This window comes from Gekko japonicus, unplaced genomic scaffold (genome assembly GCF_001447785.1).
Source record: "Gekko japonicus isolate JY-2015 unplaced genomic scaffold, Gekko_japonicus_V1.1 scaffold1241, whole genome shotgun sequence".
Taxonomy (NCBI): Eukaryota; Metazoa; Chordata; class Lepidosauria; order Squamata; family Gekkonidae; genus Gekko; species Gekko japonicus.
Genome location: NW_015170314.1, coordinates 318,764 through 332,668, shown reverse-complemented (window position 1 = coordinate 332,668; position 13,905 = coordinate 318,764). Strand labels below are relative to the sequence as shown.

The 13,905-nt window shown below is 51.1% G+C and overlaps 2 protein-coding genes across 2 annotated transcripts in view; one reads left to right on the top strand and one right to left on the bottom strand.

Annotated features, from left to right (window-relative positions):
* Window positions 1–3,978: 3,978 nt before the first annotated feature.
* TIMM8B (translocase of inner mitochondrial membrane 8 homolog B (yeast)) lies at window positions 3,979–7,392 on the bottom strand. Its single transcript, XM_015418017.1, has 2 exons — window positions 7,262–7,392; window positions 3,979–4,676 (listed from the first exon to the last, which is right to left on the bottom strand). The coding sequence occupies exons 1-2, from the start codon at window positions 7,346–7,348 to the stop codon at window positions 4,509–4,511; spliced, it is 255 nt and encodes an 84-aa protein (XP_015273503.1). The 5' UTR covers window positions 7,349–7,392; the 3' UTR covers window positions 3,979–4,508.
* Window positions 7,347–13,905, top strand: part of SDHD (succinate dehydrogenase complex subunit D, integral membrane protein) — a 29,012-nt gene continuing 22,453 nt past the window's right edge. The window contains exons 1-3 of the mRNA XM_015418013.1: window positions 7,347–7,437; window positions 9,260–9,412; window positions 12,802–12,906. Of these exons, the coding sequence (XP_015273499.1) occupies window positions 7,347–7,437; window positions 9,260–9,412; window positions 12,802–12,906 (349 nt within the window). The remainder of the gene's footprint in view (window positions 7,438–9,259; window positions 9,413–12,801; window positions 12,907–13,905) is intronic.

Below are 13,905 nucleotides of genomic sequence, written 5' to 3'. Positions count from 1 at the left end.
AGCGAGCGATTGGGCTCCTGCATAAATTAGCCTGCTCTGGAGCCCTCCTTCCTGAGCTAAGACAAAAAAACTGAGCTGGAGGCTAAAAAACTGTGAGCTGGCTCACACTAGCTCAGCTTAGAGGGAACACTGAGAGGTGTGGCTAACCCTGGCTTTGATTAAGGGGTCCTACTCTGGTGGGTGGAGACTGATCGAAACACATGCAGTTCTGAGCTTTGGGGATAACGGAAGGTCGTAGCATTGTAGCTCTGCAAGCATATCGACAGTATGTTCTTTACTGAGAACTTTGAAGAAAGGAAAAAGAACTGTGACAATTTAGCGCCTGGTAATATATTCATAAATCATAATATACAATAACAGAAAATAAGTAATATATATAGTGAATGTAGACGGTGGTCTCCGGAATGGTGTGCCGTTTCGACAATGATCTTCTTCTGAACAAGGATTCATTTCTCTTGGTGACGTATTGAAAATATACTGTTGACTCACTTCATCATAAAGCTATGCTTACGGCTATGTACTTCAGTGGGCTATAATTGCTGAATGCCTGCCCATTGAAGAACATAGCCATAAGCATAGCTTTATGATGAAGTGAATCAACAGTATATTTTCAATACGTCACCAAGAGAAATGAATTGTTGAAAGACAGTTTATGTACGCATCCTTGTTCAGAAGAAGATCATTGTCGAAACGGCACACCATTCCGGAGACCACCGTCTACACTCACTATATATATTACTTATTTTCTGTTATTGTATATTATGATTTATGAATATATTAACAAGCGCTAAATTGTCACAGTTCTTTTTCCTTTTTTTCATTGGTCTTATTACTGTGCCCATTCTTGTAACTATTCTTTACTGAGAACTGGCCAGTGTTGAAGCTCTCCTTTCTTCTCTCTGGGTCTAAGCAATCTCTGACTGGCAGACATTCCACTTCCGAGGCAGTTCTGGGATGGAAGGGAAGAGAGGGCCAGGCAGGGTATAATTAATGTTTATGCAATTAAGGAGAACAGCACTTTTTGGCTGTTCTCTCACCCCCACAAGTAGCACTAAAGAGCCCGTTTGGTGTAGTGGTTAAGTGAGTGGACTCTAATCTAGGAGGACCGGGTTTGATTCCCCACTCTTCCACTCACAGCTGCTGGATGACCTTGGGCAAACCATAGTTCTGTCAGAGCTGTTATCAAGGACAGTCCTCGAAAGAGCTCTCTCAGCCCCACCTACCTCACAGGGTGTGGGGAGGGGAAGGAGACTGTAAGCCGCTCTGAGACCCCGAGTGAAGGGTGGGGTATAGATCGAATCTCCTCTTCTTCTTAAGAAATTGAAATGCAGCCTTCAAAGGATTTGGAGGCATGTTTAATGAGGCTTTCCGTTCCGTGCGCCTTGGTGTTTAGTCATGCCGGCCACATGACCACGGAAACGTCTTCGGACAGCGCTGGCTCTTCGGCTTTGAAACGGAGATGAGCAGCACCGCAACCCGAGTTGGATTCGACTGGCTTTCGAGCGAGGGAACCTTTATCTTTTAATGAGGCTTAGCTTAGGGCTGCCGACCTCCAGGTGGGGCCTGGAGATCTCCTGGAACTGCAGCTGATATCTTGACCGCAGAGATGAGTTCCCCTGTAGAAAAGGGCTGCTTCAGAGGGTAGAGTGTGGCCTCACATCCCAGCTGAACCCCCCTTCCCCAGACTCCACCCTCCTCAGGTGCTGCTCCTGGGAAGTTACGTGGATGGAGCTGGCAACCATAATTTGGCTCGGGTGTTTTTTTTTTATTGTGTACTGTAGAGGATAGTATGGAAGGCTTCTGTTTGAGTCCAGTGACGCCTTTAAGACCAAAGTGCACGGACTCTAATCTGGGAGAACTGGGTTTGATTCCACAGTCCTCCACTTGTACCTGCTGGATGACCTTGGGCAAGCCATAGTTCTGTCAGAGCTGTTCTTGAAAAAGAGCAGTTTCTGTCAGAGCTCTCTCAGCCCCACCTACCTCACAGGGTGTCTCTTGTGGGGAGGGGAAGGAGTTTGTAAGCCGCTCTGAGACACCTTTGGGTAGTGAAGGGCGGGGTATAAATCCAATCTCTTCTCCTCTTCTTTAATTCTGGGCATAAGCGTTCGTGTGCACGCACACGTCTTCAGATAGTATGGAAGGCTGTAATCCAAAAAGACGGCCACACCAGTCACCTCAGCGTGCTCTCCAAGCTACAATTCCCAGAGCGCTCTAGGGGGCAACATAACGGATGCATGTAATTCTCTTCATGTTAACTCAGGATAACAGAGCTGTTTAGACTGGGGGCTCCATTCTGGACCTCGTTTACCCTCCCTGGCTCCTATTTACTTGCCCCTGCCCAACCCTTCCTGCTGGACTTCTGCTTTACCAGCTGGGCCCCCTCGTCCGGCCTCACCTCCAGCACAAGCCCACTTGCTTGCTCTTATATCCACGTTATATCCCAGAGCCAGGAGGCAACATCAGGGGAAGGCCTCGGCCTCTACGACCTGTTGTTGGACATCCAGAGGAGCTGGTTGGCCCCTGTGTGAGACTGAATGCTGGACAAGATGGAGTACTGGTCTGATCCAGCAGGGCTCTTCTTAGGTTCTTATCAGGGGAAGGCCTCGGCCGTTGTGCCCTGTTTTTGGCCCTCCAGAGGAGCTGGTTGGCCCCTGTGTGAGACAGGAGGCTAGACGAGATGGACCCTCACTGGTCTGATCCAGCAGGGCTCTTCTGATGTTCTTCTCAGGGGAAGGCCTCGGTCTCTCTGCCCGGTTGTTGGCTCCCCAGGGGAACTGGAATGGCCACTGTGTGAGACAGGATGCTGGACAAGATGGACCCTCCCTGGTCTGATCCAGCAGGGCTCTTCTGATGTTCTTCTCAGGGGAAGGCCTCGGCCTCTCTGCCCTGTTGTTGGCCCTCCAGAGGAACTGGTTGGCCCCTGTATGAGACGGGAGGCTGGACTAGCGGGACCCTCCCTGGTCTGATCCAGCAGGGCTCTTCTGATGTTCTTCTCAGGGGAAGGCCTCGGCCTCTCTGCCCTGTTGTTGGCCCTCCAGAGGAACTGGTTGGCCCCTGTATGAGACGGGAGGCTGGACTAGCGGGACCCTCCCTGGTCTGATCCAGCAGGGCTCTTCTGATGTTCTTCTCAGGGGAAGGCCTCGGCCTCTCTGCCCTGTTGTTGGCCCTCCAGAGGAACTGGTTGGCCCCTGTATGAGACGGGAGGCTGGACTAGCGGGACCCTCCCTGGTCTGATCCAGCAGGGCTCTTCTGATGTTCTTCTCAGGGGAAGGCCTCGGCCTCTCTGCCCTGTTGTTGGCCCTCCAGAGGAACTGGTTGGCCCCTGTATGAGACGGGAGGCTGGACTAGCGGGACCCTCCCTGGTCTGATCCAGCAGGGCTCTTCTGATGTTCTTCTCAGGGGAAGGCCTCGGCCTCTCTGCCCTGTTGTTGGCCCTCCAGAGGAACTGGTTGGCCCCTGTATGAGACGGGAGGCTGGACTAGCGGGACCCTCCCTGGTCTGATCCAGCAGGGCTCTTCTCATGTTATGTTGCGGACCCTGAGTCACAACTGACTCATGGCAACTCTATGAAATTCCACTTCACAGGGTTTTCAAGGCCAGAGATGTTCAGAGGTGGTTTGCCTTTGCCCCCCTCTGCATAGCAGCCCAAATCTTCCTTGGTGGTCTCCCGCCCAAGTACCAACCCTGCTTCACTTCCAAGCTCTGATGAGATTAGGCTACTCTGGGCTATTCTGTTCTGCAGAACAGCCAGATTTGAGTGCACAAGCCCTTGAGGAAGGGAATTTTGACTCTCAATAGGTCATACCCCCGAAATCTCATTGGTCTCTCTGATGCTACTGGGCTTGAATGTAGCTGCTCTGGGCTATTAAGGCTGCTATGATGCAAGATGTACTGGACAGAATAATTGTTATGCATTTACAAAGACACTTGATAAGGAATTGGTTTTAATGGAAACTAGTACACCTGTACAACACACTCAGTGCCAGAACATGGCATGCTACATCAGAATGGTTGTGTGTGGTACATTTTGTGAATACAAACAATTTTAATTTCAAATTGCAGTTTTGAGTGGTATGGCCAATTTTGAGATCGGGAGGGGCTACACAGATGACTGAGTAGTAACCCAACGCGGGAGCCAACAGGCCCCTCCTTCACTTTCAGGCTCGCCCGTGAAACATGTTTTCCATTCATTCTCTGAAACCACTTGTATTTTAAAGCAAGCCATTTGCCACCTGGAAAAATCTCATCGTGCAGACAAAGGAAACCAAAGCAACCAGTTTCCACTAGATCAAGTTGCTTGGGAAGGTTTTCGTGATTTATTAAACATCATGAAGGCCAGACGTTGCTCTCGCTGACCACGTTCAACATCTAGCAAGGGCCAGTTATAGTCTCATAATCGTGATAAGACCTTCCCATCAAGTAGAGCTTCTGATGTTGGTGGTCAGTGTCAACTTTGTTAATTAGGGAGGGCTCCGCAAAACTCCATGCAGTGCGGGACGGGGTCATCATCAATGCCCTCCTTTCTGTACTATCTGTGCAAAGCGATTGGTGACGGACAATGTTGTGTCTATGAAGCGGTTGACGCAGTTGGCCAGGCAAGTTTCAGTTCTAGAGTCCAGTTTGGCACCTGTTTTGTCAACGCATTTATCCCAGCAGACTTCCATGAAGTTGTGGACCTAGAGGGACACGGGGGGGGGGGGGGGGGGGAGGGGGGGGGGGGGGGGGGAAGAACACAAATATCTTTGGTCAGCAGCACCTCTTTCATAGTAATCAAGAGCAAAACAAAGTCTGGAAGCAGCTCTGTGACGATGGTTTGACATTCAGTGCTCCCAGGGATGAAGGGTTTTTCCCAGGCCGCCTAGTATAAGAGATGCGCTCCCAATTATGGGTGCAGCAAGAGCATGTGTGTAAATCAATCAAGAACCCTGGATTGGGCAGAAGCTAAAGAACTGCAACTTTCTGCAACAGTCGCTTTATGTGATCTGGTTAAGGGCCAGACATCAGGGTGGATCTCAGGAATGAGACTTCAGAGAAGGGCTTTAATTCTAGTGGCCTGGAAAAGACAGCATGTAGGTAGGACCTTTTAGGCCAGGGATTGCCAGTACAGTCAAGAACAAGCTTTCTGTAAACGGGAAGTTAAGCCACTCCAACCCCTTGACGGCTTGTGCTGATCTTCCCTGGCTTGAGGCCCTCTCTTCCATGAAACGGCCTAGCCTCCGTTGGAGCTGCTGCCGCCACCACCAACACCACCATACACTGTGGTACTGAATGTCACAGGTTCTTTTCCCCCTGCATCATGTTAGAAGAAGAAGAAGAAGAGATTGGATTTATACCCCACCCTTCACTTGGAGTCTCAGAGCGGCTTACAATCTCCTTTCCCTTCCCCCCCCCTCCCCACAACAGACACCCTGTGAGGTGGGTGGGGCTGAGAGAGCTCTTGACAGAAACGGCTCTTTTTCAAGGACAGCTGTGCCAGAACTTGTGACTGACCCAAGGTCACATCAGCAGGTGCAAGTGGAGGAGTGGGGAATCAAACCCGGTTCTCCCAGATTAGAGTCCGTGCACTCAACCACTACACCAAACTGGCTCTCCAGTTAGGGTGTCTTTCCTTTGGCCCATCAATTTCCCCACCTGCACTTCTCCTCCTGGGTACTCCCAGGATCCAGCCTGCTGTGAACACTTCCAAGGAGTAGCTGTGTCATTTGTACCAAAGTACGGTGGTGCCATAAAGGTGGTGGGTGTGTGGAAAATGCCGGCAAGTTGCAACCCCAGTCAGGGGATTCCAAGGCAAGGGAGGAGCAGAGGTGGTCTGCTTTTGCCTTCCTCGGCAGAGCCTTCCTTAGCAGTCTCCCTTCCAAGTACCGACCCTGCTTAGCTTCCAACTTATGGCCACCCCATCCAAGGGCTTCCAAGGCAAGGGAGGAGCAGAGGTGGTTTGCCAATTGCCTTCCTCTGCAGAGCCTTCCTTGGCGGTCTCCCAAGTACTGACCCTGCTTAGCTTCCAACATATGGCCACCCCAGCCAGGGGCTTCCAAGGCAAGGGAGGAGCAGAGGTGGTTTGCCAATTGCCTTCCTCTGCAGAGCCTTCCTTGGCGGTCTCCCAAGTACTGACCCTGCTTAGCTTCCAACGTATGGCCACCCCAGCCAGGGGCTTCCAAGGCAAGGGAGGAGCAGAGGTGGTCTGCCATGGCGTTCCTCTGCAGAGCCTTCCTTGGCGGTCTCCCTTCCAAGTACCAGCCCTGCTTGGCTTCCAACTTATGGCCACCCCAGCAACGGGCTTCCAAGGCAAGAAGAAGATGAAAAAGAGGAGGAGGAGGAGATTGGATTTATACCCCCCCTTCACTCAGAGTCTCAGAGCGGCTTACAAACTCCTCCCCTCCCCACAGCAGACACCCTGTGAGGCAGGTGGGGCTGAGAGAGCTCTTTCGAGAACTGCTCTGAGAGAACTTATGACTGACCCAAGGTCACACCAGCAGCTGCAAGTGGAGGAGTGGGGAATCAAACCCGGTTCTCCAAGATCAGAGTTCGCACACTTAACCACTTCACCATACTGGCTCCAGAAGAAGGGGAGGAGATTGGATTTATACCCCGCCCTTCACTCGGGAGCCTCAGAACGGCTTACAAACTCCTTTCCCTTCCCCTCCCCCACAGCAGACACCCTGTGAGGTAGGTGGGGCTGAGAGAGCTCTGAGAGAACTGCTCCTGAGAGAACAGCTCTGAGAGAACTTGTGACTGACCCAAGGTCACACCAGCAGCTGCATGTGGAGGAGTGGGGAATCAAACCCAGTTCTCCCAGATTAGAATCCACGCACTTAACCATGACACCAAACTGGCAAGGAAGGCGCAGGGATGGTCTGCCATGGCCTTCCTCTGCACGGCCTTCCTTGGCGGCCTCCCTTCCATCTTCTGAGTCTCCCAGATCTGAGGAGCGGGGGCCGCACCACGCCCCAGGGTTACCCACGTCTATTCCCAGGTGAGCCGGAGCCCCCTTCCTCGGCTGCGAGGGGAAGGCGGTCAGAGCCGACGTGGGGTAGCGCTGAGAGTGTCAGACTAAGATACGGGAGGAGGAGACCCGGGTTCGAATCCCGCTCTCTGCCACCGAGGCTCACTGGGTGGGCGACCTTGGGCCACTCACACCCCCCTCTCGGCCTAGCCTACCTCGCCGGGTTGTTGTGAAGGGAGAAAGATGATTGAAATCACATTCATTTTCCTCTACAGAATTGAAAAACAGAAGCGGGGGGGGGGGGTTCCGCCGTCCCACCTGGGCGGTGAATCGGGCCCGCTGCTCCTCGGCCGCCACCAGGCGCTGCAGCTCCGCGGCCTCGGCCTCCCCGCCCAGCTCCGCCATGCTCCTCTCCTCCTCCGGGGCTGGGCAACGGCCGGGCGCAGAGGGCCTCTCTAGGCACCGACCGGAAGCGCCTCCTGGCCCGGCCGAAGGCCAGGTGGGACCGGGGGGGGGGCAGGTCTGGCTCTGCATAGGGAGAGCTCTAAGGGAGGGTGAAGGGGGTTGGACACGATTCCATGAGGAGGGTGCCTGCCCCCCCCGCCTTGTGAGTCACGTGTACACCCACGCACCACCCCTGCAAGGTGGGACCAGGAGGCTCCTCGAGAGAGAGAGGGAGGAGAGGAGAGGAGTGTGCCCCCTCTCGCTTTGTAGAGGCAGAGCTCTTTTTGGTGTAGTGGTTAAGTGCAGGCGGACTCTAATCTGGGAGAACCGGGTTTGATTCCCCACTCCTCCACTTGCACCTGCTGGATGACCTTGGGCCAGTCACAAGCTCTGTCAGAGCTGTCCTTGAAAAAGAGCAGTTTCCGTCAGAGCATCAAGAGCGCTCTCAGCCCCGCGTACCTCACAGGGTGTCTGTTGTGGGGAGGGGAAGGGAAAGGAGTTTGTAAGCCGCTCTGAGACTCCTTTGGGTAGTGAAGGGCGGGGTATAAATCCAATCTCTTCTTCTTTTCTTCTTAAGGGAGGGTGGGATGAATTGGGGGGGGGCCCTCAGTGCGGATGATTCCTCCTGACCCCCCCCCGTTTTGTGTTAACCGAAATTTTCCTCTGCAGTCAGATAGAGTCCCTGTCCGTTATATTTCCCTTGTGTTTTCTGATGGCGCATGGGAGCTTTCCCAAGGCCAGTTTCGAAGGGGTGGTGGTGGTGTCAGTCCAGGGCACGTTTCTTTCTTTTAGTTATTAGTTAGAGAGCCTGTTTGGTGTCGTGGTTGAGTGCGCAGACTCTAATCTGGGAGGACCGGTTTTGATTCCCCACTCCTCCACTTGCAGCTGCTGGATGACCTTGGGCAAGTCGTAGTTCTGATAAGAGCTGTCCTTGAAAAAGAGTCGTTTCTGTCAGAGCTCTCTCAGCCCCACCGACCTCACAGGGTGTCTGTTGTGGGGAGGGGAAGGGAAAGGAGTTTGTCAGCCGCTCTGAGACTCCTTTCGGTAGTGAAGGGCGGGGTATATATCCAGGGGAGCTGATCTCTGTCAGCTGGAGATCAGTTGTAAAAGTGGGAGATCCCCAGGCCCCACGTGGAGGCTGGCAACCCTAAGCTAAATGGGGTCGGCCCTGGTGGATGGGAGCAAATCGCCTCTGTTAGTCTCTTGCCTTGAAAACCCTGCAGGGTCACCATAAGGCGGCTGTGATTTGACGGCACTTTCCACCACCACCACCCCAGGGAAAGCCATGAGTGCCATCTTGAGCTCCTTGGGGCAGGGTGGCTTTTATCTGCTTCAGCTTCCAGCACAAATGGTTAAGTGGTTAATGGTTAAGTTTGGTGTAGTGGTTAAGTGCGCGGACTCTAATCTGGGAGAACCGGGTTTGATTCCCCACTCTTCCACTTGCGCCTGCTGGATGACCTTGGGCAAGCCATAGTTCTGTCGGAGCTGTTCTTGAAAAAGGGCAGTTTCTGTCAGAGCTCTCTCAGCCCCACCCACCTCACAGGCAATGTTCCCTCTAAGCTGAGGAGTCTCGTGAGCAAAAATTCTACTTTGTGAGCTACTGGCATGAAAGTTGTGAGTGAGCAATTTGGCTACTGCATGGATTAGTTTGCTCTGGAGCCATCCTTCCTGAGCTGAGACAAAAATGTGTGAGCCGGAGGCTAAAAAAACTGTGAGCTAGCTCACGCTAACTCAGCTTAGAGGGAACACTGCTCACAGGGTGTCTGTGGTGGAGAGGGGGAAAGAAAGGAGTTTGTAAGCCCCTCTGAGACTCCCTTGGGTAGTGAAGGGTGGGGTATAAATCCAATCTCTTCTCTTCTTGTTATGCATTAGATTGCAGTTGCAGCCAAGGTTCCCCCCACCACCACCAAGAGTTCTGTGGCACCCGAAGGCTTTTCAGCTTCTCACTGTTGTATTGTCTTCAGTGTTGTTGCCCTTTTCCAGCCCGGGTTTCTTTATTGGGTCTCCTTTCCAGTTCTGAGGCGGGTGTGTAAATGATTTAAATTAATAGTGTTTCCAAATGCTGCATGGGGTGAGCAGATCCAAACCGGTTTCTTACCCAGGGAAGCCCTGCTCTCTCTCCCCCTGCCCCATATGTTTGTGTTTAGGACACCTCAAGGCTCTTTGCCCTGGTGTTTATGCACACTCTCCTTCCCCCGTTATTGGGGGACACAGTGCTTTAATGGACGTGGAGGGGTATTTGAGTGGGGGAAAGGGATGTCTCTCTCTCTATCTAGTACTGCTCATACGGCTATCACCTTAAGCAGCCACCTTAATTAGAACCAAAGAAAATATTTCAAAAGACCTTACTCAGTATTATTTCTCTTATATTTGATTATTGCGCCTGTGGATTTTGCCACTGAGAGGGTGACACGATCATTGGTATCCGAGAGTAGCCACGGCACCTGGGTTCGCACATTTAGCAGTTCCATTTCTTTAAATAAATGAAAAAGGATGTCCTTATTGTGGTCCTCCCCCACTGTATTTTCTGTGGGATAGAGAAGCTCTTCCTTTCCATATCACCTTGAGGGCCTTCCTAGCAGTGTTCCCTCTACGCTGAGTTAGTGTGAGCCAGCTCACAGTTTTTTAGCATCCGGCTCACACATTTTTGTCTTAGCTCAGGAAGGGATGGCTCCAGAGCAAACTAATTTATGCAGCAGCCAAATCGCTTGCTCACAACTTTAATGCTGGTAGCTCACAAAGCAGAATTTTTCCTCACAAGAATCCACAGCTTAGAGGAGGGAGCATTGCTTCCTAGGTGGGAGCTTCATTTAATTTAGAGCCAAAGGCTTGACTACTACGTGGAGGGGCAGCGTTGTCCTTTTGAAGATGACTCTTACTCTCCTCCCAGTCTAGAGGTCATCCCTGGGCTTCTGGGGCTGGGACATCAGGCACAGACTCTCTCTCTCTCTCATTGTAGATGCTTTGCATTTAATGGTTCTGTGAATTCCTTCTCCTTGGCTTTCTTTCCCCCCATTTCTTGTGTGTTTAACGTATAAGCCAGGGAACACACTGCAGCTTTACCGTTGGATGTTTGGGGAGGGCTGTTGTGCTTGCCTGTCATGGGCAGAGGCCAGTTTCCCTCCCCCTTCCCTTTTCTCCAGTGTCCCCTCTAAGCTGAGTTAGTGTGAGCTAGCTCACAGTTTTTTAGCCTCCGGCTCACACATTTTTGTCTTCGCTCAGGAAGGGATGGCTCCAGAGCAAACTAATTGATGCAGGAGCCAAATTGCTTGCTCACAATTTTAATGCCGGTAGCTCACAAAGTAGGATTTCTGCTCACAAGACTCAAAAGCTTAGCGGGAACATTGCTTTTCTCTATTGGGAATGCGAAGCGTCATCTGGCGGGTGTGTGCATGTGCAGACAACAGGCAGCCTTGTGTGGAGAGGGGCAGTACATGCCTGTGGGAGCCGCCTTGCAAAGGACAAGCAGATGACTTTCAGGAGCCAGTTATGAGCATGTCTAATCTTTGACAAGGAGGAATTGTACTATAGCTGCATGCAAAAGTCATCTGCTTGTAAACCGGATTGCCACACTGCAGTCATGAGAGCCGGCGGGGTGTAGAGTGGCGGACTCCAATCTGGAGAGAGAGCCGACTTTGATTCCCTGCTCTTCCTCCACATGAAGTCTGCTGGGTGACCTTGGGCCAGTCACCGTTCCCTCAGAACTCTCTCAGCCCCCACCTGCCTCACAAGGTGCCTGTCGTGGGGATAGGAAGGGAAGGAGATCGTAAGCTGCTTTGAGACTCCTTAAAGTAGACAAAGCAGGGTGTAAAAACCAACTCTTCTTCATTATGCAGTCTGACTAACCTTGCCACTAGCAGGTTGAGGATCTTGTGTTGCAGCTTGTTACATCCTGCATTAAGATATGGCCTGTTTGCAATTCCACTACCGTGGTGATTGTTACGATAATCAAAGTGTCCTTGTGTTACACTTCTGAACAGCAGAGAGATTATTCTTACCCTTACTGCATACACGAAGGAGCCTTAATACTGGACGTGCATATGTGCCTGCCTGCCTTGTACAACACGGAATAATGTGGGATTGCATACTGTGTGGTAGTTTGGAACACTTCCAAATAATGTGGGGTCCGGAAGTCATCCAATACTCTCTGTTTTGCAGAGATGGGGGTCAGTTTTGATAAGAATCCCGCCCACTTTAATTTGTAGGCTGTTTCACTCACGTATGAACAAGGAAACCCAAGGACTTCTGTTTCGTGTTTTGATATCAGGTGGTCCTTAGACGACACTACTGCACCTTCTTGAATTTTATTTATTTATTTACTTATTTATTTATTTATTTGTTTGTTTGGATTGACTAGGCTACCCTTCCCTAAAGGAGGGCTCAGGACAGCTTACAACAGGATAACGTACATTCACAATATAAAACCAACTTAAGCAGTCCAATACATGCTAGTGGATAAAAGCAGTGTATATACAATATATAAGATGGCGGACAAATCCTGGGGGGAGGAGTTATAAGGGATGGGGAATTTATTTATTTATATTTATTTATTTTTGGATTTATATCCCGCCCTCCCCGAAGGCTCAGGGCGGCTAACAAAGAGGCACGAGTGCCAAAGTTAAAACAGATAAAAGCAGAGTAAAACAATACAATACAAACCACTAAAATGTCGGTGCTCTAGATGTCACAGAATCATTAGTTGCAAGATGGGGTTCTGGAAAATGTTATTAATTCCAGACCAACGACATACCTCCTAGCAGCACAGCCATCCCATCTTCATCCAGGGACGTCTCGCACCCCATTTGATACCCGCACAATTGATGGTCGAGGTGCGATGATGGGGGGTAACGACGATGGAATGGTGGCGGTGGCTCCTACTCAAAAGCCTGGCGGAAGAGCTCCATCTTACAGGCCCTGCGGAATTCTGTGGGAGTGCCAAAAGAAGTCCTGTCACTGTCCTCCAGCGAAGGCCCGGCAGAACATCTCTGCCTTGCATGCCCTGCGGAAAGGTAACAGCTCCCACAGAACATGCATGTCTTCCGGCAGAGCGTTCCACCAGTCAGGGGCCAGGGCTGAGAAGGCCCTGGCTGGCCCTGGTCAAGGACAGTCGGACTTCTCTCAGGCCGGGGACCACCAGCAAGTTCTTATTTCCTGAGTGTAGTGCTCCTCCAGGTGCGAATTCGAATTCCTGGTGCGTATTGGCTTTCAGTCTCTGGATGCGAAACGTTATCTGCGCTGGATGAGACTTTATACGTTCTTGTTTCCTAAGGGCCTCGTATGCTTTCTTCCAAAGTCCTTTCCTTAACCTTGACATGGGTGGTACTTACTGCTCTAGCATTGTGAATGTGTTGGTTGGAATTGGGGAATCAGTGTGTCACTGTGCCATGGCTGACATGCGTCTGTTCTGTACACAGTTCTCCTGAAGAAGGCTCTCCTGGCTAGATCAGCCATCGTCTGCTCAGCATCTGAGGAACGCCATCCTCTGGCATGCAGAATCCACACGTCCCCCAGGAGTTTGGGTAAGTGTCCCAAGTTTATCCCATGATCTTATTTCACAGGACTGTGCCAATCTGCTGGGGTTTCCAGAATTGTTTGCACGCGCATTGGGATTCTGTGTGTCAGGATCAGTGCAAAAACGCTCTCCCTGGTTTCTGAGTGGCAATGCGATCGAGATCATACTTAACGGTTTGTGCTGGTAATGGGTTGGATCCAGTGTTCCCTCTAAGCTGATTTAGTGTGAGGTAGCTCACAGTTTTTTAGCCTACAGCTCACACATTTTTGCCGTAGCTCAGGAAGGACGGCTCCAGAGCAAACTCATTGATGCAGCAGCCAAATCGCTCGCTCACAGCTTTAATGCCAGTCGCTCACAAAGTAGAATTTTTGCTCACAAGGGTCCACCGCTTAGAGAGAGCATTGGTTGGATCTCGTATGATTTTCCTTAGGGACAAGTAGCTGACCGCCAAAACATGTTAGTTGCAGAAAACGCCAAACAAAAGTACTGCCATTAGCAAAATAAAAGTCATGGTATTCATCTCGATAAAATGCATTTAAATTTTTTGTTGTTTTAGGCTTTATTCCATTATTTCTTGAGAATGCATGTCTTTAGATGAATATACACATGAAGCTGCCTTATACTGAATCAGACCTTCGAGGTCAGTATTGTCTACTCACACTGGCAGTGGCTCTCCAGGGTCTTAAGCTCAGGTCTTTCACATCACCTGCTGTCTGAATCCTTTCACCTGGGGATGCCAGGAATTGAACCTGGCCACACAGATGCTCCACCACCAAGCCATGGCCCCTCCCTAATAAAATGCCACCACTCCCATCACAAAGTGACATTTCTAGTCCTCATGGGTGGTTGAGAATGTAGTGGGGGCGTGTAGGGCAGGTCAACATGTTGGGGAAAGGAGGGTGTCTTGGCGAAGTTCCCGTTCACTGCCAGTTGTGTAGCTGTGCTCTGCTGTTGCTGTCCCACCTCCCCCCCACCAAATCTCCACTCCTTTCTTGCTTTTGGTGGT

What these genes read in the sequence shown, in the direction of transcription:
- TIMM8B (XM_015418017.1), bottom strand. Translation starts at nt 7,348, where the DNA reads ATGGCGGAGCTGGGCGGGGAGGCCGAGGCCGCGGAGCTGCAGCGCCTG. An exon ending in GGGCCCGATTCACCGCCCAG is followed by an intron (nt 4,677 to 7,261) that starts GTGGGACGGCGG and finishes GTGTCCCTCTAG; the next exon opens with GTCCACAACTTCATGGAAGT.